Below are 27,802 nucleotides of genomic sequence, written 5' to 3' on the forward strand. Positions count from 1 at the left end.
CAAACAAACTAAGCGCTGAACCTTATGTTTACGATACACAAACAAACAATTCAGTTACGTCACGACATATGCAGTGACATCATTCGAACTCCCGTTGTGGGCCTTGCCCTCATTCTCTTCCGCGCTAGGCCTTTGTGACGTCACACACGGTAAGCGGCTTTTATTCAACACACCTTCGCAGCTCAGGCGGAGCACGTATTTTGAAGGTAAACAAACCGTTAGGCGTGTTGTCGTTATGAAATGCCTGGAATTGAGGCGAGGCTGTGGCGCTCGTATGATAGTGGAGCGGCTACTGTAATGGAACCATGTGTTTCGGAGGTCAAGTCTGTGTTACTTTTTATGGGTGTAACTGTTGATAAAACGCGTGATACTTAAAAACGTGGTTCTCATACATGTATCGAAATCCTTTTTTACCCAAATTGACCACTTTTTTGTTCATTTTTCCTGGACTGCAAAGTACTAATGTATGTTTTTGCATCTTTTCTAAACGTGATGACATTTTTTTCCAGAGCTATTAGGTCACTTTTGACAAATCATCCGTATCAACCCTTGTTTGGGAGCTACAACATGGAAGATTTTGTGTTTAGATGTTTTATACAGTGCCGCTTAGGACGCCTTAAAAGTCCATGATCTTTTAAAATTATCTGGGGCAGTTGTGTGTGTATGAAGTCTGGGCAACAAAGAGATTGCTATTACGGAGAAATTGAAACCGCCAGCCCGCGTACGCCCGCCAGTCGCTTGGCAACCGAATTAAACTCACACCTTCTTATCTGCTTCAAACCAACACGGAATTTTTGTGATGCGCACGCATGTGTTTTTCCCGATTGTCAAGAACTGCCAGCAATGCTACCAGCATGATTCTGTCCAGGTTTTCTTTTTTTAAATATTCGCCTAAAACTTCCCTTTAAATGAAGGTATTGATTCAGTTTGAACTTTTTGTTTATGTTTAAACAATTTCGTTGCTTTCATGCCTGGCGCGTATACTAAGGTTGCAAGATAAACAGATTGAATCTCAGCACTTTTATAACGTGTTTGGAAACGTATTTTGCCATGTCTTTTTACACGCGACCCTTTTCAACCAAAAACAACCGATGGTGCAAAACGCATGTACGAATCGTATACCACTGCATCTCCCGGTTAGGCGTAATGAAAATTGCCATCAACTAACTGAGCTCTCAATCCGCGAGGTGGGGACTCTCTCATTTAGCGGTCCCAGCTTCTTGAAGCTCTCCTCATAATTCCCTCCCACGGGACACCCGACGCAAATGGAGAACCGTCTAACATTAATAATTCAACCCCGTACCGACGCGGAATCTAGGCCCCGCATTGCCGCCATTTTGTCGTGTCCGGCGCCCACAGTTTTGTGTACATTCGCGCGTCGAAAAAACAAACAAACTCTTGTGTCTTACGTTACAAAGTCTCACATACATGACTACGTTCAAAAGACGAAATCTTACCTGTCGTAGGGGTACTGGGGTCCGAAGGTGTTTTCGTAGGGGTAATACCCGGGCGGGGGCTGGGGGTAACCCCCTGCCCACATTTCCCCACCCCCCGGCTTCATTTCGTACCCGGAACCCTGGAATAAAAAAAAAAGTTTTATTTTTTGAGGGAAATGAGAATATTTTGTCGCAACAGTCGCTCCTCGTCAAATATATGCAACGCCCAATCATTTGACAGAAAAGAGCTTTTTGAAAAACATTTTTTTTTAATTTCTACGCGTAATTCGAAAAAGGGGCCTGGACTGTTGCGTGTAACTGCGGTCACAAAAAGTGCACAGAAACCACAGTCGGAAGCAGCACCCCCCTCCACCCCGCTCCCTTCCAATCATCTAAACTCGGCGCGAGCCACCGATCGTAAATGCACGCATTTGTAAAGCTGTGGTTTGAAATTCGGTTTCCACGAAAACCAAACACAAACCGGGCCTGTTTCGAAAACAATGAAGGCCTGCGACTGCGGTTCCTCAATCGGGCCGCTTGGCCCGCGCCCTGGTGTATTGTGTCGCCCTGGCCCCCGCTGCGGGCCTTTGCGACGCCGGAAAAGCGCCGTGCATTCCAGGAACCCGGGAGAAAGGGGTTCTTGTTGTTTAGGCCGAATTGCGCCGCAATTGACGCCCCACACGCGACTTAGTGATCGAATTTCGAGCCGGTGGATTAGTTTAAAGTTGGAGACGAGAAGCAGGCGCAAAGAGCAAGCGCAACCTGTTGTTCACGCGTTTGTGTGTACGCCCAGCAACAACAAAACACAATGTCCTTCACGTCGTTTTAACTTATTCACTAAAAATTGCTGAACTCTAGAATCAATTGCATTTGTTTTGGTAACACCTTTTTTAGGGTCTATGGGCATTTTTGTGAAAAGATGTGGCCAGTTGTTTAAGTAAATTTAAAAAACATTTAAACGCAACACAAACTCCGAACAACGTAACGACCCATTCCTTGCGGTTCTGCATTCGCTACAACCCCAAGAGCAACACAACAAAGTGTAATAAAATGGTTGACCCCCGTCTGTGAGTTTCCCTCCCTTTGTGAGCACCCGAACTACGGGCGCCGAAACATCAGCTTTCGTATTACGGTCACAGGATGCAGCAAGGGCCTATCAGGGAAATTGCTCATTTAAATGTGGCGCAAAAGTGATTGAGAAGCCGTCCACTGAACGCTAAGCCCTACACCACCTTTTTTGTTGTTTTTTTAAGCTGTAATACGTTGAAGGGTAAGGGGTAGCTGCTTCCAACTCGGTGCAAAAAAACTGCCGCATGGTTTACCAAAGCAGGCGATTGCTAGTCGCATTACTGTTTTACTCATATCAGTTCAATGCACTATTACGTAACAAAGAAATGTAATGGAGGTCGAATTCACCCATTGTTTCAACTAATAATCAAAAAACTGTTGTGCGTACGAGTGGATAATCGTGATTTGATTGTAAACAATATTCCACAACTGCGAATTTAAGTAGTTTTAACGCAAAGTCATCAGCCCGTCGACCGCACTTCATATTGGTTCTTCTTTCAATAACCTTACCTAGCTTGAGATGGAAATTAAAAGAAAGCAAACAGGCCTTACATAAGACACAGTTGTGGAGTATTGCAAACTTAAGCAAAAGGACTTTGAAATATTACTTACTGTTGATATTGAATAACTTATTTAGTTAAAACAAAAACAAAAATGGTTAAAGTCGTCGCGAGACTCCACGTGGCCGCGCACCATCTAAAACCTGCTTGCAAGTGCAGGCACCCAAACTCCACTTAACTCGTTGCCCACCAGTCGCCAAAAACGCGTGGAGCAAGACGAAAAAACAACAAGGACGTCTCGGAACAAACAAGCGATCGCCTGTGAGCTTTCGGTTGGCGCCAGATTTTGGTGAGGACGCCCCGATAATGTCTCTTCCCCCGCCTTGATTGGGATCAAAATGAACGGCGCCTAATCGCTCCCCCACACTGCCAATTAATGGCCACCGCGGACGCAGGGTTTTGGCCTGTTATTTTTGTGTGGTTCTCAGTTAACTTTCGCATCGTGTTGGCTAAAAAATAACCTAGGAATTGAGATTTGAGGAGTTTGATGTGCTGATGATAATCCATAGACAACAAAAAAATAAAGTACGGTCGTATTCGAATGGTTTTAAAATATCGTGCTATCGCACAAGGTTTTTACATAGCACTTTCTCATGCATACGATCATTCTGTCCATATTTATGTTCGATATGGTGTGTTAGTCAAGGAACACTGAGCAGACGCCACATTGCGCTTACAAAATCACACATTTTGTTTAGGGCAAATTAGGATGTATTTTTTCACAACTTTTGTATTTCTTCGCATGGTGTATTTTAAATATATCTTAGGCGTAAGTGTGCGCTGGATTTAAATAAAAGTAGACAGTGGCTAAGATTTAAAAGGCGCCCGTTTCTATACAAGAACATAAAAATCTTCCACTTCCACCTCGCTTTAGGGCCAATAAATACTCCAGTAATATTTCATTACTTTTAATTAACCATACAATTTACATGCACATATGTGTATTTCGGCGCCGGGTTTTGCGGAAGAATTTCTTCCGGTCGCAAACCAGACGCGCGAGTGATCGCGTCGAAATCAATTCTACATCGGTGACTAACGGCGTCGCGACTGTCTCGTAATTGTTCGATTAATCTTCTTAGCTTGGCGATAGACATATGTCTTCTCTTGTAGTCGTTCCCAATTGCTATTAAATTGCCCGATGCTGCCGGGAGTGATTAACATCAGTAATTACTAAACCGCCTGGGTTGGTGGTGACAATCATCGAGGTAGCAAAATGTTGTTGTTTTTTCAGCGCTTTTACAAAAAATCCCTGGAAACTTATTGGACACAGTCTGGGAAACCGTTTGGTTACACGATCACTTACACCAAATTGACATTTAATTGACGCCTTCGCTGGAAAATTTGGATTGACAATGGTAGTTGGAAATTTATGGCTATAAATAATAATAATTTTTAGTTTTCAAATGATAACACCACTTGAAATGTGTTTATATCACAAAAGAGTCTTTTCCCTATTCAAAGGGTGAATGGTTTACTTTCAGCTTCGGATAACAACGGTCTCAGTTGTTCAATATTTGTGCGATCCATTTGCATTTTGTGCCACAATTGTTTAGCTTTCTTTAACAGTCTTGCTATGGATAATGTCATTGTGATTTCCATCCACAAAAGCACTCGTTTATTTTATGACTTTGCTAGTAGCGTTTTTTCATCTTTATGTTTGGAGATCTGTTTATGGCGACGGGAACAAAGCTCGCATGACCACTTGGTGGTGCAAGAGCGTCGGCGCGCAGACGCATTCCTCTCCCGGCCGAATGTTTGTTGATGTGATCGTTCTCACCAAACAGCCCAACGCTAGAATATGTGGCTCTGTTTAGGGCGAAAGCACCATGACTGCGCAGCGACAAGGTTGCGTTTTATTCTGTGTATTAGTTTGCCGTTTTTTATGCTTCGTTCCGGTTAGGCTTTTTGCTCCGTTTCGGGTGTATCACGCGTCGCGTTTTTTTGCCTTTGGTCAAATGGGGATTGGACATTCAACGCGTCTCGTTTTTAAAGCCACTTCCAAACAGGAGTAGGTTGGCTATATTTGAAGCTGGCAAAGTGCGCTTGAGGCTGTTTTTGGTGCGGCGAGAAGCCATTTGCACATTACGCGCTAATTGTCATATGACTCATGCCCTTGGTTGTACTTTGAAGCGCACTTGAAGTTAAAACGACGTCAACTTTTTTGTGGAATGGCGAAGTTTTGCGTCAGCCGGAACTTGACCTGAGAAAAATTTCCAAACCGCACTTTTATTTTTGTCGGCGATATTTTAATCTATTTTCGTTTACGATTGAAATGAATCAACAATAATTGCCTCTAATTTCGATGTCTGGGCGTTAAATCGGAAACAACTATTCGGTTTTGTAGTAAATTTGCTCAGCGTCGTATTCTGGGACTAGCGTTTTACATGGACGCGTCATACTTTGTAAATTTCCGATTTCACAGCTTTCGGAAAACGCTTGGACTTCTTTGAAATCAAACGAATCAACATATTTTGTTCACACGAGGCAAAAAATGTGTGAGAATCAAGCAGGCGACGCGGGGACTTTTTACAAGATTTATTCAATCAGACACGACCGTTGAAGATATGTTAAAATACCGCGCCCAAAAAAAACACATCGTCGCTTTAAGTGGGCCAGCCTAAAATTCTCTGACCGTGCAATTTGTTTCGAAAAAAAATTAACCAAAATCAAAGCGAACGCCGACCGAGCAAAAACCAAAAACAACGCGATATCTTCGTGGGAACGCCACGGTCGCGTTCGGCGCGCGAAATCTGCCCGCATTCGTAAATCGGCCGATGCGTTAATTATGAAGCGTTAATTGGCGAGCACTTGCGCGAAGTCAAAGTGCTGTCGCAAACCCATCGCTTGTAATTAATTCGCAGTATTAAATGTTACCACGCTGCGCACTTAAGCGCCATTTTACATTTTGAGGACTTACCAATGATGGGTAGTAGGGCGAATGCTCGATGCCGGCTCCGGGGTAGTGCGGCGTCATCAGGGCTGGTGCGGCTGCAACGGCCGGCGGAACCGCACCGTAGTTGGTCGGCGACGCCAGAGCCGACGATCCAGGCTGAGGTCCATACATATTCAGACCAGGCAACTCCGACTGCATTCTGCCGGGAATCAGGCACCCGTCTCCGGTCGAGTAGGAGAAAACCGCAGGGGCTCCGTTGCCACCGCCGTGGCCCACTGTGCTGACCGATGCCACTACGGAAGGCGGGCTGTTAGTCGGGTCGACAAAATAAGGCGTCTTGAGGCTCTCGACTGTTCCCAGGCCAGGGTGCTGGGGAATAAGCATCATAAAGAAGCCGGTCAATAGCTGAACGCAGATGTACCGCGTTTTCAAAAGCTTCGTATACAATAATGTATCGAATATTCCAAACAGAAGTAAACAATTAATCCTTGTCCTATACGACGGCAGTCCTGCAAATACTGAAATAGCAAAATGTATTAAAATAACTCCTGCTTTACAGGCACGACCATGTCCTGCGCATTAAATATCGAAACTGATTTGAGTTTGTCGCCGCGACGCGAGACGTTCGGAGAGAGGAACACTGAAAAAGGGTCGCGCGTTCTCTCGTTTTGTGTCTTTGGCTGATGCCCGAAAAAAGGTCGCATTATTGGCGTCGGGCTTTGCGAAAACCAAAGGTGAACGTTGGAATCTTGTCGTGATATTCGGCTACGCTGTACCGCCCCGTTGGATACTCTTGTAACTTAATAAACAGCTTTTGAATTGAAATTCCAACCATTTTCGGGTTGATTTCACAAACTGTCGGGCGATTCATTTCACTGTGGATTTGAAATGTGAAATTTAAAGCCATTTTTAATGGCAGTATTGGCCATCGTAATGACCCGTTAACTTATCACTTTTATTTCATTTTTGCGAGTATTTGAATGTTTCAAACCTTACTGGATTCAACCACCTCATCAAATTACTGTATTTATATAATGAAAAACAGATGCAAAAATTATTTAAATGCCACCGACCGTTACACAGCATTGTATTTTCAAACACTGCAGCCAAAAACCGTCTTGCAAGATAAAACCAATAACATTCCAGCACTTTATTATTACTTCATATTACGTCTATTATATGACACCTGCGTTAAACCTATAAAGTGACTAGGGTGCAACCATATCTTACGGATTTAACATGTTTACAAAATAAAAAAAAAAGGCCGAAATTGAAAAGGTGTAAGCGTCATTAAATCATCCCCTGAGGTTTTTAACTCACTCACACAACCTCGGTTTTCTGCTTAAAGCTGTACGAGTCGCGTTCAGGGACATAGATGCAGCAAAAATCAAGACCAAGCATACTAGGAACGAGAAGCCACGACTTTAGCGCATTTGCAACCTTAACACAGGTGATTTCCTTACCGCCATCCACCGCCTGCTTCAACTCCACTTACGACGGCCAGCAATTTGCTAACGGCCGCTGCCTCATTATCTCCACTGTCGTCGGCCATTGCGTTATGTTTAGGAAAGCCCCGACCGCGTTATCTTTTCTGTACTTTTGGATTTGTTTTCTGCGAACGTTGGCGGCTCGTTCGTGAAATTAAAAAAAAACATTTAAAAAAATGCGAATAGTTGATTGAAGTATTTTTTTTTTAATTTTGATTTTTTGATACGAAATTATATTTCACCCTATTAGTCTAAAAAAGTAATTCGAATTAATTTCGTTTTTGTGAATAAGTTGAACAAGGGATATACTAATAAAAACCCAGCTAAAAAACGCTCATGCCGTATTAAATGCATTTCAAGCTTAAATTCTATCAAGTGATGATTTTTTGGACCCACCCGTAATTCTTATTAGATCTGGTGAAAAATACCTTTTCTCAACAATAAACAATCACTTTCCTAAACTATAACTGAGAAAAGATTAAACACTTATGCAAATGCAAAATTTAACAAGGCCCGATGCACGCTTTCTTAGTAACCCGTGGTAAAGCATTTCCTATATACACGTTGGGTTTATGACGTTGTGTACACAACATTGCCAGATACATTCACGACTAAGCGCTTCCGGCTGTCGTTAAGGTGAAAACGTTTTGTTGACGTTTACACGTTGGTTGTGCGACATTGTCCAATTTCAACGCCGCTATTTCGTAAGGCCGAGATTATTCTTTTAAATCCGAGTCATTTTGTACCGGAAATTACAACAACGTAAATTGGTTTTACAGGAATGAAAGCCGTTGATTTTTGCACAAACAATTTGTAATATATTTTAATTCATCTGCTCTTTAGTCGCAAATAAACTGAGCTGTAATTCACCGACCTTTTTAATATAACACACCATCAGTTAAATAATAATTATATAACACACGTTTTTTACCAAAACTTATTGGTAACAAACTGTTTTTATCATTAGTCTGAACGTAATTCTATTACATCGGTTAATGGCGTGGCCGGTATGTGCTAAGCGTCAACGACACGTTTCGACATAAATACACTTGCAAATTACTTGTTCACTACACGGTTACACCTGGGCGTTTGGCGTATCTCAGTCCATTCAAGCTATCTTTATACTCGATAAGGCGATTAGATTAGACGATTGTTTTGACTGAATAACCCCAATGGTTAACTCAATCTTTTTCGGAGGTTTTTTTTACTTGGAATCACATGCAGAATTATCAAAATAGTATTTTATTGTCAACTGTGTCACTGTAGCCGCGCGGTGGGGTTAGCCGGGTTTAGCGACACGACACTCACTTTAGAATTAAAACGCGAAGAGGGCGACTGTCTTATACCGCCGCAGCTTCATCAGGCGGTTTCCTTGTTGCGGATTTACCCGGTTTGCTGGCAGCAGATAATGGCACCTCCTGTGCGAGGCTAAAGAGCGATTATAACCTTCTACATTGGGAAAAAACTAATTGTCCGAGTTTTGTCGGACCTGTGGGGAATCACGTCCAGCTTTCGAGCCACTGGTTCGTCGAATGCTTTGCTTGTTTTACCGTGCCACGGCATGTGGGTAATTAACCGCCGCCTAAGCAGTTCTTTGTGGCCTGTAGTGGCTTCCCTAATTGTGAGAAGGCTGGCAATTGGGCGATTGGACTACTTTGTCAGCGAGCGCAGCTGCGTCATTTAACGCTTTCCGATCGCGTGTTAGTTTGAACAAAACGCCCTTGATTGTGCTTCGTTGTTTAGGTTATATTTCTTGAATGACGTACCCTAAAATGTTGGGGATTTTTCGCATTTTGCTTTTCACCGGGTGCTATTGTCCGTCTTCTCTCAATTAGTTAAGCCACACAGGCCACAAAGAACTGCTTAGGCGGCCGTTATAATTACCGAAATGTTGTAACACATTAAAACAAGCAAAGCATTCGACTAACTTGTGCTTGGAAACGTACCCTGTTGAAGGACAAGTAATTTTTTTTTTTAACTCGCCGATGCCCGAAACTTATAAAAACATGCGATTTTTCGAAAAAAAAAACATATCTTTTCATTTGTTTACTGTCACCTGTTTTGCGTCACCAAAAATATCGCCACATTTTTGAAATCCATCAGACGAAGCACGGCTTTCAACAAAATCAATGCTAACATTACGTTACTCGCGAAAAAAACATCTTTAAAACCTTACGCATAGACATTTTTTTTCAAAACCAAAATATTCAATGTGTTGCTAAAAATGTGCAAATCTATTTTTAAAAAATATTCGTTTCAAAAATACAAACTTATTTAAAACTTATCCCGATACGACGTGACGTGACTCACGAATACCAGAATATCGGAATAAGTACACATTTTTACAAGGCAGAATCACCTTCCAAACTGGTTGCTGCCGTTTCAGTGCCTCTGTCTGCGTTGTCCTCTTCCCGAAATAGTATCGAACGGGGAAATAATTTGCAGTTTTGTCCTGCAAAAGGTTTTTTGGTAAGAAGGCGAATATTTTGAGCGATGACTCACGTCACACTCAAACTGTTAAGATAATCAGTACAGGTAGCACCACAAGCAGTGGACGAAAATTAATCTTTTAGCTGATATTTACGGGTCGAAATGGCAGCGGCGTACTGGGCGCTACACACGCCCTATAAATATAAAATCGCATACAATTAAATAAACAATGTGGTCCATTGGGTGATTGGTCGACCTTTTGGAATATGTGTTTCAGAAAGTGGGGGTTTCCTATCAGCTCTGCAGGATAGCGCTCACGTTTCTGTGCAAAGAAAAGGTGTCTCGTTGTTTGCATTGTGCCCTTTATTAAGAGTAACTTGGTGTATTATTTTGTTAGACAAAATTTAGTATTAGTTTTGTGACTTACAACGATCTTGTTTCCTAAATAGCCGACAAGACTTCCACTTTGTGGTGACTATACAGCCACCATTAACCATTGGGTACCAAACTAAATGCAACCTTACGGAATTTAGTTTCAAGGTTTGTAGCACTGGTAGTAAGGTCGTCCCTTGCACATTTGACAAAATTGTCCAAATAGGACCCCGCACTTCTAAAGGGCCCCCGCAATGCAAAAAGACTGCCAAAGAGTATATTTTCATGAAGGTGTTGCAACACCATTTTAAGCTGAAATTTCTAGTGAGACTTAAACATTTCAGCAGCAGCAGCGGCGGTTTGCATATGGCCTGCAATGCCACAGCCAACAACAGTTTGAAAAATCCCCCATGGGCGAAAATTTTTTGTGAATCATCGAAGCAGGGGGGCGCAGTTTATGGGGGGGGGGAAGCCCATATCGTGAGAGGTTGCGTCAAACCCGAAAGTTCATCCCGCCTTTATCAGGCAGCTTAGTCAAAATATCAAGCAGATTTGCATTCTAAATGGAATGCCAAAATTTTGTCAGGCGGCGCTACGCCGGTCGACTAATTTTGTAGAAAAAAACCCTACCACAGCCTAGAGGTAATAGTTTCGGATATATTCCGCGACCACCTTCGCTTTGGCATTCGGAACCAACTTTATTGCTTGTTTTTCCGGTATGAGCGGGGACTTTCCGTTTGCGTAGACCCAATATGTGTGCGTAAGTACAAAACGCTATTGTTCCGTTTTCCGGAGAGAAAGTGTTAAAAAATTTTAGAAACTCGAGCAAAGTAACTTTTACGTTCAAAACGACAGCTGACATTAACGATTTCATTGATGTTCCCGCAACACATAGAACCGGATACAACTCATTCGTCTTGGAATTCAAACATGCATTGTTAAGCCCATATGGACTGGGCGATTTAGGACGTAAACAGCGGTTGGCTGCCCAATGAAAACTATACAAAAACAACTTCAAGTTTTGACCATTTCCGGCAAAACGCCGTGCAAAATTTTCCACTTTCACCAGCGGTAATCTCCAGCAATTTATTCAGCGTCAGAAACGACCGCCATGTCCATTACGTCATGGCATATGAATCGGCAGAAACCCTGTCAAAAAAAACTCCATCGCTCCTTGGATTAAATGACCCGCCGCGGATAAGAGTCTATCATGCCTTGGCACGGGATCCAATTAGAGCAACGCAGTATTTTACCTTTTCTAATGCAATTTGTTGAAACCACAGCATACGGTGCGGGGTCTGAACCAACTATCGACCACAGCAGGCTGACGATAGCGTTCTGGCTCTCGACGCTGTGCGTTTTAACCTGCTGTAACCCGACAAGGGCGCGGTGCGTGACCCTTGACCCCGCGTGGTGTCTTGCAACAAATGGCGGCGGGCGATTAGAGCATAATCGTGTTTGTCCAGTTGTCAACGGTGGGGAGACGTCTTGATGGAATTGAAAGTTTGCGATAAAATGAACGACTCTTCTCCATTTGGTTTCAGGCCACCGTCCTTATTGATTCGATGCCGTAAATGCCGTAATGGTTTGTGAATTTTTGGAATAGTGTAAACGCGCGGGGCGAGCGTTGAACCTCAACCACTTTGACTTCATTTTCGCGGCAAAAAAAACTTTCCAAAACACGCGAATATTTGGCTCAACGTCACAAAACCTGATGCAAAAGCCCGCGTCACATTTCGTTGTTGCCAAAAACACTCTGCTCCAAACAAACAGGCAGCAGGGTTTGACAAGCGGGTTGCAACAAGCGGTGCAGTTGGATTCCAATTACACTTGCAACAATGGCACGCTGCGCGGTATTTGCTTGTAGGGGGATCATATTCTACTCAGCAACTTTCTTTCGTCGCTATTAGCGCCCGGAGTCGCCACATCCCCCCAGCGAGGGACTTCAAACGCAGGCCACTTGCAAACTTCACGCAGGGCGTGATTCTGCACTCAATCTGCGGTTCTATGAAGGGTTTCAATTTACGCTCGCGCAGGGAGTATGTGGCAGCCACGCTTGTCGCATCAGCGTGACCTGAAGTTGTAATACTAAGTTGATTTTGACAATATGAATAAATTGGTGACCCCGAAAACGTGTTCAAGGTCACGTAAATGATGGTGGCAGCACTTTTCAAGTAAATGCTGCTAGTAACATTCGCATCGTAGTACTTTGGCGCGTGGCGTTAATGAAAGGTGTGTGTTATCAAACTGGCGAATGATATATTTAACCCAAAAGTCTCTTTCTATTTAAGTTCAATGTATATACAAACACCTCGGGAGAGGCTTTTTTTCGTGCTAAAAGACCGCGCGACTCTCGCTTCGGTTTGCACCCGAGTGTTGTAAGTGTATTACAAACGTTCGCGCAAAAATGTAGGAAATTTACTGGCCTCCTCAGGACCTCAGGAACCACGTGATTGAACCCGAGGTTAAGCACGGGTCAACGTCTGCAACCTATGGGATAAATGGGTTCGATTGATTTGTTGTCGATCGAGCTACGGTTTGTGATGGTGTGCATAGCCTGAAACTCAAACACTGAGCGATGCATGTTGGTTCATACACCAAGCTACAGTAACTCCCCAGAAAATTATGGTGTGGTTTGGTGAACAAACGTAAATGAATTGATCGACTTCTTGATGCCTTGAACGCACGCCAACTTCTTGACAAACAAAGCGAAAATGTGTTCGCCAGGTCGAACCTGCCTTGTATGGCTGCAGCAACTGCGCGTTAATACAAAAACAACACAGGATTATATGCGTTTCACATCACCAGACAATGTGTCAGTGTTCTTTTAAACCGTTTTTGTGGGCAAATTAGCCGTTGCTTTGCTGGTAGTGTTTTTTTCGATTGTCGCTCTTTTGAAGACAAGCGCGATGACGCGGACTGCGCCACCGCGTGGACGTTTCGCGGATTCAACCTTCACCGTGCAACCCTACGTCACGCGGGAAAAGTCGAAACGCGTCAAAATACATTATGGATGCGGCCGAGATGCCGGATACGTGTAGTTTTAATCGCATGTGACGCGATATATTATTCATATCCCTCATTCCTTGGCGGCGATAGATGGGGGAGGGTGGTCGACGCGGCGATTTCGAGGGGGCGACGGGCTGAAATCTGACGGACAGGCGCACGTCCGCGGCCCCGCGCGCCCAAATTGAAATGTCGTGTTGAGAATTTGCGACGCTGCGCTCCGTGGGAACGTCACGTGATTCGTCACGCTTGGCCGGTGCCCCCGTGGAAATGCGCCGACGACTTGGGATATCTGATGGGTGCAAAAGTTCCTGTTTCTTTTAGTTTAGTAGAGTGGCCTTTAAAGTAGATATGTTTGTTTATGCATGAATGTAGTCTATCTATAGATTTGGTAATTTAACTGTTTTGTTTTCGTTTTTTTTTCGGTTTAGTTGGCGTGATAAACGCGTCACCAACGACGCTTGAGCATATTTTAGCCTGTCTTTTTCCACTGACAGTTGACCTGACCGACAAATGCGAAAAATGTGGATATTTTGTCAAACGTACCGTCGGTTACATTTGACATAAACGGCATTGTATGAAACCCGTTGAAAGCACCCCGCTAACTGATATGACGCATTGGTCTGTTGGGAAATCGCGGCTTTGCGCAAAATTACACTTCCTTGTATGTTCCTCCATGCTTGTTAAGTAGCACTTCTGTTCAAGTTCTGTAGATCAGAAGGCAACATATTTTGGCGTTTTGTCACGTTTGCATTTGGCATCGCACGGTCCGCACTTGTTTCGTTTTTATTTGATTCGTTTTAGGTTTTCTTTTTGCAAATATTTGTCGGTAGGCCCAATTTGGTGCCACTGCTTTTGGTTTGTATGTTTAAATTCCTCTTCTATTTTACCTACAAATGTTCATTAACCAATAACTTCTGTAAAAGCAAAAAATGGCATTTCTGTGATGAAAAAAAATACTACTTCTCTTGCCAACCACTAAATCCCACGTGCATGCGCCCAAATCAAATTAAATACAGAAGTTCAGTCAATTCAGACAATCAGAAAAAACGCAGAAGGACGCACTCCGGTGCGGCTTAAAATGGCGGGGCCGGAGACCCACAGTTCTGATCCTCCAACTCGGGCGCTTTAGGGCACAACACCGCACTTGTGGTTGAAAATAACAGTTTTTGCGCCCGGCGACCGCGCAGGCCACAGACCCACTCGACGGTCAAGTAGCCGATCCCGCAAGCGTTGCGGAGTGTTGCGACCGACTGAGTACCTGACAGCGAACTACGTGTGCAAGTGTCGAGCAGCACGCCCTTTTGCGCGACTGAATGTGTGGAGAAAGCGCTGGGACTGTTTCTCCGCATGTCTTAGTACATGTTTTGGAGCGACATGCAATGCGTGGGCAATGTTGTTGCAAAATTAAACATTGGGCACACAACTACAGGCTTTATGGACCCTTTTACCACACCTGCAAGTGATACAGGTCGTTTCTCATGTCTTATAACGTATGTCGCTTGTTTTATTGGTTTGGTTGGTCGACCTACACCACAGGAACTATTGACGTTAATTTATGAGAAGTTATTCTTTTAACCGCAACGTTTGTAATTAAATTCTAAATACTTCACGCTTTTTCAAGAACACAAAATCAACCTATCGAGTTTCCTGGTACTTCATATAGTCTGTAAAACTGAACCAACTATATGATGGTTTTACAGTTTCATCAAAACTTTGCGAAAATGAAAACTGATGTTTCTCATGTTGAAGCGCATTTTGTAGGACATAGATTTGACTGATAATGTGGCATATATTTATTGCACTACTTCTTGAAACATTTTTTTCCAGAAATTTTGGTTGAAAATTAGCAACGTAAATTTTATGACCCCCAGACTAAATGAAGATTACCCTTTAGACAGCAATTATGATAAGGATCATACAAAATCTACTAACACTTAGGAAGTTCCGTTTATTTTGATCTGTGGTAATCGTCTGATAAATATGGGCTAAATGAGCTGCAACATCATCAATCACACTGCCTAATTACACTAAACAAATTAACCATGGAACAAGTGCATTTTTACCTGGGTATTTGCAATCGCCATGGCTGTACGTTTCAGGATAAATCGTACGCCAATACTTCCAGTTTGGCCCGACCGCAAAGCCGATTTGGCGCGAACGCAAATCCCATGCCAGACTGCGCATTATGACGCCACAATAGCCGCGTTTGTGACAAGATGCTCGACTGAATCTAAGGCACGTTTTTGGAGAGAGTTAAGCCTTGCACTTGAGACGAAATGACACTGCAGTTTTCATTAAATTTTTTTCAATGCAATGCGTCTTAAAAGGAATAATTGAAGTATTTATGGCGAATAGCTGTGTTTGGTGTAAATGAATTACATTATTTGAAGCTAATCGGTAAGTTACCGCATATTTAGGACCCCGACAAACAAAAATTCGACTATTAGTTGCAATTAATGGGGTATTTCTTTTTGGCCACTCCAGCATGTTACAACTTCACACAAGTATCCGTATCGCCGCTATTTTGCACTTTGTGTCACTAAACTTTTGCCCTTTTGCTTTGCTGCGGCAGAAAGTATTTTTCTGTGGGGATTGCAAATTTACATACAAGGAACGATTTTTATCTACTGCTAAGTTTGTAAACGCACCGGCGTGCTACGTATCCTGGAATCTCGAATGTCCGGTAACCGTTCTGCGCCCTGCCATCTTGTTTGTTTTCTCAAAAACAGCAAATCGCGCGTAAAGTTGACCAAGAAAGAAACCCCCTTTGTTCTGAACGCGTTTTTTTCCGATTTTTCTTGGAACAACGTAACGGAAATTTAAAAAAATTGCAAAGGTCAAATAATTTAAGCAAGGCACAACATCCTGAAATCAAATTTCACTTTTCGAAATAAGGGTGGGTCATTAAACCTTAGTTCGCCATTTATACCCTTAATTACATGCACCAAGATATCTGAACGGGCGTCCGGCCTATTTGTTTAGCCCAAGCGTCCTCCGAAAGTGCGCGTTCGGCCGAGATTCCGTCAGCCCTAAGCGCTTCACAAATGAACGATAAATCCTGGCGCAGTCACCAAATCGCCGAGCGCTGGTGGAGATAAGCGCGCAGGACAAATAAATACGTACGCCCCGTGGATAATTTCCTACCCCGGCGCTTTCGTCTGGAGGTCGCGGCGATGCGAGCGCCAAAACCTGGCAGATCGTTGGCGATAGGCCGCGTTATCGCGATGGCGGAATGTCTGTCAGATTGCAAATAAATGAGACATTAGGACCCGACTTGCGAAGGCAGAGCGACGCTAACGCTCAAATCGACTTGTTTTCATCAGCCGGCTAAATCGTAGAATTTTTGCGCGGCGTTTTATGTATATTTAATACCTGATTATTTGTCAACACCTGCAAAGTGTTGCCGAGTCATTTCAAACTGTTGTTAATGTGCTAAAAATTACAGACCAAATGCGAAAAGTGTGACGTACAACGATTTAACAATAAAATATCCAGTCTTAAAAAACATTAAATATGCATTCATTTTTATCAAAGAGACTTTTAACATTCTAACATGCCGACTTCGAGATTTCAACGACCAAATCCCAAATAAACGTTAAATGTACGAGGAAACACCTGCTGTTGTTCAACAAAAATTAATAAATTTGCAAAAAAATAATTTTTAAAATAGCACCCAAACGTTTTAAAAAAACAAATACTGACCCGCCGCGGGATTTTGCAGTAGAGAAACTTTATGTGATTTTTATGGCATATCAACTTCTTAAACATCTTATGTTTGCAATTGTTAAAGTTCACAACTTTGCAGCTCATGCCAATATACTTTGTTGCTTTCTTTTGCAACCGAGAAAGGCATTCGGCAAAACCCGCCAAAGCCAAAAGATACTTTCTTTTCACCGCGTTTAAAATGTCTACTGTTTATCCCACGCAGTCCAGCCATCACGCTTTTCATTAGAACATCTCGACGTTGGACATGTACCAGCGTGCGTCAAAGATACCCTGCAACATGCGAAGGTTGCGAACGCGTTGTTATTATGTGCAACATTGGGTAGAAGGATGTCCGAACATAATCTGGTTACATAAGATGTGAACGCGAAAGTGTTGAAACGGGAGAAAGTACTTGCGCAAGTTTGTGCAGTCGTTTTGAAATCGAAAATGTTGAGCAAATGCGAAGAGTTGGTAACAAGGTGTTCGTCGTGCATACTAAGTTGAAAAGCTGACCGGGTATTCTTGCACAGGATGACGTGGTTCGCGGTGTGGCAACAAAATAAACAACAATAAATACTAAGAGAAAACGTTTACATTTTGAATGTGATAGAACTATTTCTACAAAAGTCAAAAAGAGCCGAAAGATTTGTCGTGGAGGCGCCAAAGAAACCACGCTTTAAACCACGCATCAGAAGAAAGCCGTTCGATCTTTTTAGCGTACATCCGACGCCCACACGCGCATTTATGTATATACGCTGTTTGGTTCGAAACCGAGCTTGACGCTGCTAATGCGCCATTAATAGAAGCTGGGCCGCTGGGCTTTGGCGGCAGAACACAACAATCACATTACACAAACTTCGGGCCCCCCTCCTCTTCTTGGTTCAACGTCAAAGTTGTCAGATCTTCTCCGGCGCGAGACAGCTCCTGGTTCTGCAGCCTGCCGATGCCGCGCGTGGCATTAATCTCCGCGCCCAGATCGCCATCTCACGTTGGCAGTTCATTAATAACAATCGACTCGGCCTAATTCAGTATTAATTAGAAGCGCCCCAGGGCTGTCTATCCCCCTGTCCGCCACCCCTGACGATTTTCGACGAATTTATCGAAGCGAATTTCAATTTTCGCCTTGACTTTCGAGGGGTTGTTTTGAATAAGACATCATCCGGGTTACCGACGGTTGCGGCTCGGGCAACCGTGTATTGAAGAAGCAGCTTTGGACGACTTAAAATGTTAGTTAACATTTTAGTCACAATATTCACTAATGGCCTCTATCAAAATGTTTGTTAATGCGGTGGTTTAACGAGGTTTTTAAAGTGGTTTATGTTCTTAAACCTGTTGGAAATTCCGCTTGTGGTGGTGTGGGATTACTTTGTTTCGCCTTCTTATCAGGGACCGAAGCTGTGCGGAAAAACTGAAAATGTTATTGTAACAAAATGAACATTATGAGTTGCTGTTATTGCGATTTCATTGGGTAAACATGAACCAACCCACATATGTGCAAATGTAGCCAAACACTTTGCACTGATGACCAAATTGCGAACACATTTCGGGTGTTGTTTAAAGATGCAGCGGGATAATAAGGTTGGATTTAATCATGTGCAGTACATCACGCCTTGCACGGCCGTCAAACGATAAATTCTATAATCAAGCTCATTGCGAAAGGTCGCGCGCCCAGTGTCAAACAGGGCAGGTTCCAGGGACCCAATAAACGCAAACAAGGTGCATAATTAATGTCGGCCCGAGCTTGGGCCCCGCGCCCCTCGAAAGCGCAAGATCCGGTGACCCCGCAATCGGCCGCAATTTGACAAAAGTTTATTTCCCGCTGCATAATTCACGCCCGGCACTGACTGCCTGTTTACGCGTACACGTCACAATCGAGCGCGCGCGTTCGCATTGACATGGTCACGTGATCAATTTCGGGAAGGCGTTTCTGATGTTTTTTTGCATCGGAAAATATATATTTTCAAGAGCTTTTTTTTTGTTTCGCTCGGTTCAAAAAGCAAAAATCGCACTCGGAGGTGACTGTTTTTTTAGCTTGCTAGTACATTTAAAGTGGGTTCTTTTGTTGCTCTCACATAAAAATAGATTATTCTGTGGTTCCCTCAGGTTCATATTCGCAAGCACCTTAGAGTGAAATCGGAACCCTGACTTCCAACAGACACAAAATCGAATGGAGCGCATAATGTACTTAACCCTTCTGTCTCAAGGTGATTGGAAATCCTTACCTCGAGGTCGCGAATCCAGTAAAAAAGTCGGGACGTAAAATTCTCGAACGCCTCTGCAGCATCACGCAATGCACCAAACAAATTGTGCTCCAATCTGATCCCGATATTGTCAGAATATAAAAACCGCTGACTCAATGCTGCAACGGCGTTGATACCGCGATCTGCTTGCGGTAAACCTCCTGTTATTGTTGTAAACTACGAACCGGTCACGAAGTGTCGGAACAGGAATAAACAGCATACATCAATGGGCTGAGATCCAAAACCTCAATACGTTGCGCCGCCGCGAGCCTGCGTCGTTCGGATCGCAATTGACGCCAATCAGAGTCACAAGCCGTCGTTTGCATAAAAGAAACCAGACCATAGGAGCTGTTGGTACGTCATGCGGTTCGTTTGCGCGATGTAATAGTTCGAAATGAATGCATTTGTTGACATGAAGGTAACAACAATGGCAGTTTATTGTTACTGATTGGTTGGCGCTAGTATGCCGTTTTTTTTAAGGGACGTGAAAATGTATCCTTTCGCTAAATTCCAACTACAACATTTTTTCATTCTTTGCGCACACAACTCGTCAAACTTGGACCTTTTTTCCTTTTCGTTAACCAACAACCTCATTTTCTCATCTGGGCAATCTGATTACAATGTATAAAAGACGCATTCAAAAAGTTTGCCGCAAATCAGTTTCGCGCGCATGCCACAACGCTTAGATAACCTCAAATGCCCTGTAAGTAAACGGCGACATCTACGCCATTTTGAATCTAAAACTTCGGGTGATTGCAAACTTTTGGCCGACCTCGCCATCGCGGAACGCCGTCAGTCGATTTTAATACTTGCCTTCTCGGAACAACGCAAACTGGAAATCGTGTTTATATAAATCTCATCCCCATCTGCTGCAATGAAAGTTGTCTCGCAATTTTATTGAAATTTGGGGCCGCTGGCAAGCTCAAGGTTTCGATTTATTTTATTATTTTAACCAATTTTTCTTCCTAATTTCACCATATACAAAGTGCCACATAACCAAAAGTACCGAAAGAACAATTAAACAAGCTCACACTATACTGGATAAGTTGTAGATTTTCCAACTTAACCAACCGAAGAAATTTTCATTAAACATGAAGATGGTCGTTTTAAAATCTCTCACTGCATTTCCCCAACTCAGATGCAAGACCCTAATAGTGTGGAGTAGTTTGTCAAGCTCTTACGCATTCCATGTCGGTAAAGTTGGTTGTATAGCCGCAAATTAGGGGAATTTTGTTTTATTTTGCCCAAGTGTTCTTCATCGTCCGTGTCGCATTTTGGCAAAATTTAATTACGCGGGAAAATTTAAAATTTTAATTTTTTGTTACTTACAAGCTAAGGGTGCACATTTTTCTTCAAGCGAAACTTAAACTTAAAGCTAAACAAAATCTTGTATATTGCAACCTGTAAATAGTAAAATCCTGTGATATCATCACCCCGCAATGAAACCCTTTAATACCATTGGTCTTCTTATCCAAATACTCACTCAGGCATTTAAGTTTTGACAAGCACTTAAAGGGCGACAAGGTTTTTCAATTGCTCCCCTCTTGTTGGTATTCCAAATAGTAGGAATTCGCTTCCATGTTTCACAGCACGACCAGGTATTTAACAAAGCACAATGCCGTGACATTATGTGGAAAAATACCTCGACACACTGAACGCAGTAGATTCACCGTAACCAGCGCCCAGCCCATACCAACACGTGTACCTTTTACCCGCCCCGGATGACTTAAAACAAAAGACCACTGTGTTCCTCTACGGCAAATACTAACGAAGCGAGCGTGTATACTGACGGGAATTCATGATGCACTCCACGGCACCGGAAAAGGAAATCGTCTTCGCGGTTTAACAGTCAAGACACCTAGATTTATGGCACGGGGTGGAAGGCTTCGTTTGTTCGGAGTCGTATTGTTTGAACAGCGGCTATAGGTTGTGGGTTCGTCAACCTATGGCGACGCGAGGCCTTAGCGACGGGATTAGAGAATGCCGGTGGCACGTCGGCCCGCGGTTTGTGTATTGGAGGCCCGTGAGGATATCCGGGCGATTACAGGTGTAAAAAAACTCAGTGGGAGTCGCCATTGATGGGGATGGGAGCTACATGTGAACAGCTAAACTAGCACACCTGTTTTAACACCCTGTTTACTCCACAGTTTTGTTAAACATTCCCGAATAAATTTAATCAACTATCCTCTGTTCAAATTAATACACCGTTGCGTTTCGGTAACCGCAATTACGCAGCCACTGCGGCTAACCTCACGCAATGCAGTAACAATGCTAATTTTTTGGAGTTAAATGTCACATAAACCCATCGTTTGGATTTGCAGCATTCACCACAACGTCCAGAAATATTTATAAAGAAAAAAGAAAAATAAAGATGGACGTTTTTAATTGCGGATGGCATGAGTAATTGCCGAAACGTCTTTTTGAATAAATAAAACATGACATATAATGTTTTCTGCATTGTGGGTCAGTCTTTACATTCCCGTAATTATGAGTAATCCTGTGTGTTCCCTAAAAAGATGTACACGCATAGTTTAAACATATCTACTTATAGCTTGGGTTGGATTTGTATAATGGCCGTTCTGTGTAAAAGAGGCTGTTGATTGGTCACAGCTCCGTCCAACCGGTGATAGACCCTCGGATTAAGAGCCTAGAAGTCGATGACACCGAAAAGGAATGATTAAAGCCCAGTCGGGTTGTCACATATTCAGGTATGTCCACAGACCTTGTTACTCTTATCTGTCCGGTCGGCTTCTTGTAAACGACGGAAGCGGCCTTACGGGTGTTTGCAAAGGGACGAAGCACAATGCGCCTACTATGAAATCCAACTAAGTCGTTTCTTCCGAATGTTCCAGAAGGTATCGGCTTTAGGGTGGCTGGGGGAGGGGATCATTCGTGCCGCGCGCCTTCGCTTATCTCACGACAAGCGGTGTAATTGTTCAGCAAATAGAAAGTACTCCCGGATTGAAAGCTGCTGCTGGGTTAGACCCAGCGAACGCGCGCGTGTGTGTCTGCTTCTGTTCCGGCCACCGGCTACGCCGTTTGGACGACTTCAACATATTGCAAGTTGGCGATTGACGTTCTCGGGCCCAGTACATATATTGGCTGAAGGGCCTCTGTCCCGTTGGTGGGAGACAGAATTGGCGAAAATTCCATAGCGGGAAACGCGCGCATTCCGAGGCGGTGCGGAATTGATAACTAGGTTGCAATACTGATAACACCATGTCTTATTGCATGCCTTTGCAAAATCGCCGCGAAAGGTTCATGCAAAATTTGCTGCCAAAGTTTTTATGGATTATTGTGCTTTGCTTTCAATCAAGAATTTCCGTCTACAGGTTTGGGGTCTGTTTTGTAAGCGGGTTAGGCTTTCGTGTTGGCAATAGAAGAACATTATTAACAAATCATATCAACAAATCAAATACAAATATATTTCATGTCAAAGTGTCGGCAAATATCCTCTTGCACTTTCTCCCAACTGTCGTCTGTGTTTGCGCTTCTAATAACACACGACGGAAAGTTGCCGCCGCATCCGTCCAATACACCTATCGTGTGCAAGCAATCGGTTTGTCATTTTCAGTCATTTATCACCGATTTAAAGTGGTTAATTGCCCGCTCTGCGAAGAAGAAGCTTTCCGAGAATCTTCCTTGTCTTAAAACGATGAAGTCATCGGTGGCCTCAATGGGAGAAAGGTCTCAAAAGTTTCCACTCGCGAGATAGCTGTTATCATTTGACAAAGGTTATTTCACAGTGGGTGAAGTGACTCCCGAGGTATGGAAGAAGTACGTTCATGAAACATTTCTCTGATTCAACACATATCTAATATAGCAACAAACTTGTGATCGATGGAAACCAATCAAACAATCGTACAAGATAACAAACTATGTCATTCACTAAAAAACAAATATACTGTAGATTACTTTCTGTTTCGTGGTCGAAACCTAAACTTCTTCATGTGTCAGTCATAGCACAGCTGTGCGAATATGAATCCACAACATTTACGCAATTTGTAATATTATGTCACACAGTATGACGTCACCACGCAATTACTTTTAAACACTCCAAAAACTTGGTATAAATGACATTCAATGGGCCGTCATATCGTGCCGCTCATTACGGCCATCAAAACTTGTTCAAAAACATCATTCGTGCACATATTATTCTGCCCCGCCCCCGACGTGTGTGGCGTTCAGATTCGGGGCCGGACGCGTTAAAAACTTTGCTTTGAAGGTCTGAAGGTCTTTGAAGAGTGGACGAAGGTCGCGTCACATTTGAGAAAAGGCCCTTTGACCCACCAGTTACGGCCGTAAATTCGTGGTCGAGTTGTTGTCATTAATTCCATTATAACACGCTGACAACCAGTTAATATACTGCCTTCGACCGCAGGAGAGTTTGATTAGATTCATGTGAATACAGTTTCACACGTTGTGACCTAGATTCGGTTGTACCTTGGTTGGTTTTGATTCACGCGTTTAATTTTATTCCCCGTGTGCGACAGGGTCAGACCTCTCAGTCCTGTACTCGCATGCACGTTGTTGTTGCTGAAATTCTTCGGAATTTGGCGCCGATGAGACACCGGCGAGAGAGTTTTCCATAGCGCGAAAACAACAACACACAAAATCGTCACATGCGTTCGGCGCCCAACCCGGGCCAAGCCTAAGCATTTGGGTAAAACCCAACTCCATAGCGTGCTAATTGTGGCAAACAGGTGCAAAATATCGTCCAAAGCGAGCATTGGCATTTAACTTCTAATTCCTGCGGGTCGTCGGTATCATGACACTGTCGTCTCGAATGTGTGTATCGCTTCGTTTGATGCGGCGATAATTTTGACACATTTTCCCGCATTGCGGCGGTTCGATTTCGCTTTGACGTCAGCAGTGGAGATGCTGGTATTCGTCGCCTTGCGGCGTCAGCAAATACTTCTTTCAATAACGGACGGACGGACAAACCGGTGGAATGCACGAACAAATTGAAACGCTGTTTTTGGGGAGTATTTTTAATATGACGATGAATGAAAAAATGGGCACATCTGTGGTTGAATTTGAGAGGATATCGTTGAATATTTTTTGTGTATCGTCTAATCTTTAGTCTAGTTTAGCGTAAGTATTCCAATATCGAGTTGCAAAACCACAGGATTCGGTTTAAATAAATCCCAAACCACATTTTTCGTTATTAAACAGAAAACGACTGTAGATTGGAGAAACCTCATCTAAACGTTGTATGTTTGCCACCTTGTCATTTTAAATGCAAAGTGGCCACCTGTGCCACCTACAACAAGTGGCTTCGGAAAATGGTTGATTTCGGAAAGAAAAATATTAACTATCGCAGAGAATAAGGAATTACTTTCGAATGCCAAAAATCAATCTTAAGAATGCAAAATCCAGCACGCACGAAAATTGCTTAAAATCGCAAGCAAAAATTCGTCCTTTTTCGAGAAGACTAAATTACGAAAGTCCCATTTGCCCACGTATACCAGACGACCACGTACGCGGCACGATACACTGGAATTGATTTGTTTTCGTGTTCCGCAGTTGCAAAGTAGGGAATCATTACGGACAGTCGCTGCTTGGTACGAGAACACAACACTCAGTTCTGGAGCTTAATTGGTTGCGCGTGTAAATTTGGCCCTTTGTTATATTAGATCAGTAAAAAACAGTTTAGGGAAATCACCAAACGGTGGTTGTCCGTGTCGCTGTTTTTTGGTGGTTGAATTAAAGCCGCGTGAATGCTGTGACCTAAAAGATGACGAAAGGCGTATACGGCAATAACGAGTGTGGGGAACGTTAAGTCAATTAGACATCAAACTGATTAACCGCGATCTGCGTCAACCACATCTGCCAAAGGAAATATCGGCAGATCCAGTTATGTCCCTTTATCCAATATTTATTATTCAGTCGTGAAACCTCGTACGTAAACGCGACCTCTGAAGCTGCGAAAGCGATGGGCAAGTCTCGCATTTCGCCGCCTCACATTCATCATTACTATCCAATTATGCAGGGCACGCGACACTCACCTAATTACGGCCGGCCTTGTGCGAGAGAGAGCACTGCGGTACTCCGGATCAGCGGCTTTTCGCTTTAATTCTCTCGAATTCGGACGCCCTCAAAAGTGTGCGCTTCCAACACTTCGACCTGTCGACCTTCTATTGATCCGTTTAAAGTAAGGAATCAATGAGAGCGTCGGCAAAGGCGCCCAGCGACGCTGTTAAAGTAAGTGTCGCGACCACGCTGGACGTCCAAACCAGTTAGGCAAGGCTTGGTATTGGCATGCGCCGTGACGTTCTCGTTCGTTAGTTAGCAGCCAAATTTCCGGAAAAATCGAAGCCCCCCGGTCGATTTTGGACGCCCCCCGCGCAGTGCATTAGGACAGCGTGATGCGGATCGTCCCATTGACTCCTTTTGTCAAGTTATAGGATTAAGTGGAACGGTTAAACTTGGACAGTACTTTGAATTAAACACGGCATAAATCACGATAAATTGGTCCATTATGAGATTGCAATGTTTTCCAATGCGGAAAATCTCCAATAACCCTTGTCATGTTACGGCCGATCGCAAAGACGATTTTTAACCCTCCACATCAATAGTTCTTCAAATATTGTTCGAAAATGTTTTTACCTCGATAAAGATCCCTTTATATAGGGCATGTACAGTATCTCGTTCTGCAACAGCTATGTTCTGGCAATCATGTGAGGTGGTTATACATACATTACAGCTATACACGTAAACTTCTCCAATCAAATTATTTCCTCCCGGGCAGCTGCTGTTGTTGTTGTTTTCGTCGAAGCTTCATGATTGGCCACTTTAAACCAGTCACGTGTGTGGCACGTAGTAACCCGACGGCCCTTTAAGTGCCGCAGAATCGTGACCCACTTGAATATACAAAGTGCTTTGCCAAGTTAAACGAAGACGAGAAGGTAGTAGTCGAAAAAATGCTTTGCGCTGTTACGCGTCCAGTATACGTTGTCAAAATATATGGTCCTAGACAGGAGATTTGAATCCTTGGAGGAAATTTCACATGCCCTGGGGGTAAATCCATCAAAAGCGTAAATTTTGCAAACCTAAGCGTTATGCTTTGAAACTTTCAAAATGATTTTTGCAGTTTTGGATTCTCAAAAAACAAATTCGGGACCAGGTTTAGAAAAAGTTTATTTTTTCCGGAAACTGAACGTTTTGTCCTTAGCCGTCGACAAAGCGTTGTATAATGTAATTTTTTGCCACCGTGTGCGTAGCTCGAATCGACAATGACGCACTGAGGCAACGCGAAGGTGTCAGTTTACCGGCAAGGCCTATTGCCTAAATTAATCATATACGCGATACTCTAGCATTGCTACGACAATGTCCGTTAATCACATTTGCTTCTACGTAAGCTCGTGGCATACCTCAGTCACTCTCGTAACAGGCGGCAACTTTGCTCATGTCGCGCATGCGGCCTCATCGCGGTCAATAAATCAAGCCAAGCGCATAGTTAAGCGGTTCACCGATTTGCCTGGGTCCCATCGAGCCGATTCGACTTTCATTAAATGCCCTAAGCATCGACGACTTTGGTGTTACCATCGATCGGCGCGTGTCGCGGATTAGTTTGCGACGCGCGACACTAATTGGATGAATGATCGGGACTGGGGGTCGAGCAAACTGCGGTGCCAGAATAATACTGACCTCCAAAAAGCCTATTTGTAAAGGAAATGCTCAGAAAGTTTATGTGTATGAATGCTCCCGTGTGTGAATGCTGGCGAACTGTCCTCAATTTACACCACAATATGCATATCGTTTCAATAAGCATGACTGATGCGATTTAGATGATTTATTGCAACACGAGCAAATAGCAGCGGTCCACCACGAAGTTGCGAAAATGTTTTTCGCTCAATTTTATGTGTTTGTTTTGACGGCATATCCGTTGAAGTTGCGTCGTTATGTATTTCACTCATAGATCTTCTGCGTGACGTATATATAGTTATCGTGGACGACACAAACCGGTTTAATTTGGATTGTCATTTCAAAGTAGGTAAAGTGGAATTGTCTCTAACATTCGTTCGCAGGACGTTAAACTTGGTTCAAAACAGCAGAACTTTGTTGGTCGTGTCTTGTCAGAAACACAAACTTATTTACAGAAACACAAAACACAAATAACAGCATTTTTAATTTTGGGAGACATTAGAAAAGCTTGCCTTTAAACTGTTTGCGCTGTATCAAAACTTCGTCGATAATCTAGTCGATTACGTCACTGAATAACATGTACCTCCCTTTGGTTTTGGGGAGGGATTCGATCCAAAAATCGTCCAGGGATGGCAGACAATCACTCAATATGTCGCGGTTGAAAGTCTGTGCGACGCGCAGCACAATCTGAGAGCGTTTAGTCGATGATTTTGCCTATAGTGGCCTTGACTGACAAGACCATACGAGCCACTTTAACAACGTAACTATCCTTTGAGAGGCCAATTTCTTCATGATTTATTGAAGATTCCAGAGGAAAGTAAATGTTCGATTCCGCACAGTTTTCTAAATGTCATTTTGCAACGCAGTGAAACGTTTAAAACAATACGTGGAGAAACCGTTACAAAGGCGCAGAATATTGTTCAAGAACGCGATTAACAAATTTATAACAACAGCT

General features: G+C 43.3%; 1 protein-coding gene across 3 annotated transcripts in view; it reads right to left on the bottom strand.

Annotated features, from left to right (window-relative positions):
* LOC145905863 (uncharacterized) overlaps window positions 1-27,802 on the bottom strand; it is a 42,875-nt gene that overhangs the window by 11,541 nt on the left and 3,532 nt on the right. For 2 of the 3 annotated variants that reach the window (XM_082993170.1, XM_082993169.1), the window contains exons 1-2: window positions 5,982-6,471; window positions 1,458-1,576 (exon numbers count right to left, since the gene is read on the bottom strand). In XM_082993170.1, coding sequence (XP_082849296.1) covers window positions 1,458-1,576; window positions 5,982-6,344 — 482 coding nt within the window. In that variant the 5' untranslated portion in view covers window positions 6,345-6,471. Of the gene's footprint in view, window positions 1-1,457; window positions 1,577-5,981; window positions 6,472-9,803; window positions 9,897-27,802 lie in introns of those variants that run through there. The other variant, XM_082993173.1, reaches the window with a different exon arrangement.

The sequence above is a fragment of the Ascidia mentula genome, chromosome 6, assembly GCF_947561715.1.
Source record: "Ascidia mentula chromosome 6, kaAscMent1.1, whole genome shotgun sequence".
Lineage (NCBI taxonomy): Eukaryota > Metazoa > Chordata > Ascidiacea > Phlebobranchia > Ascidiidae > Ascidia > Ascidia mentula.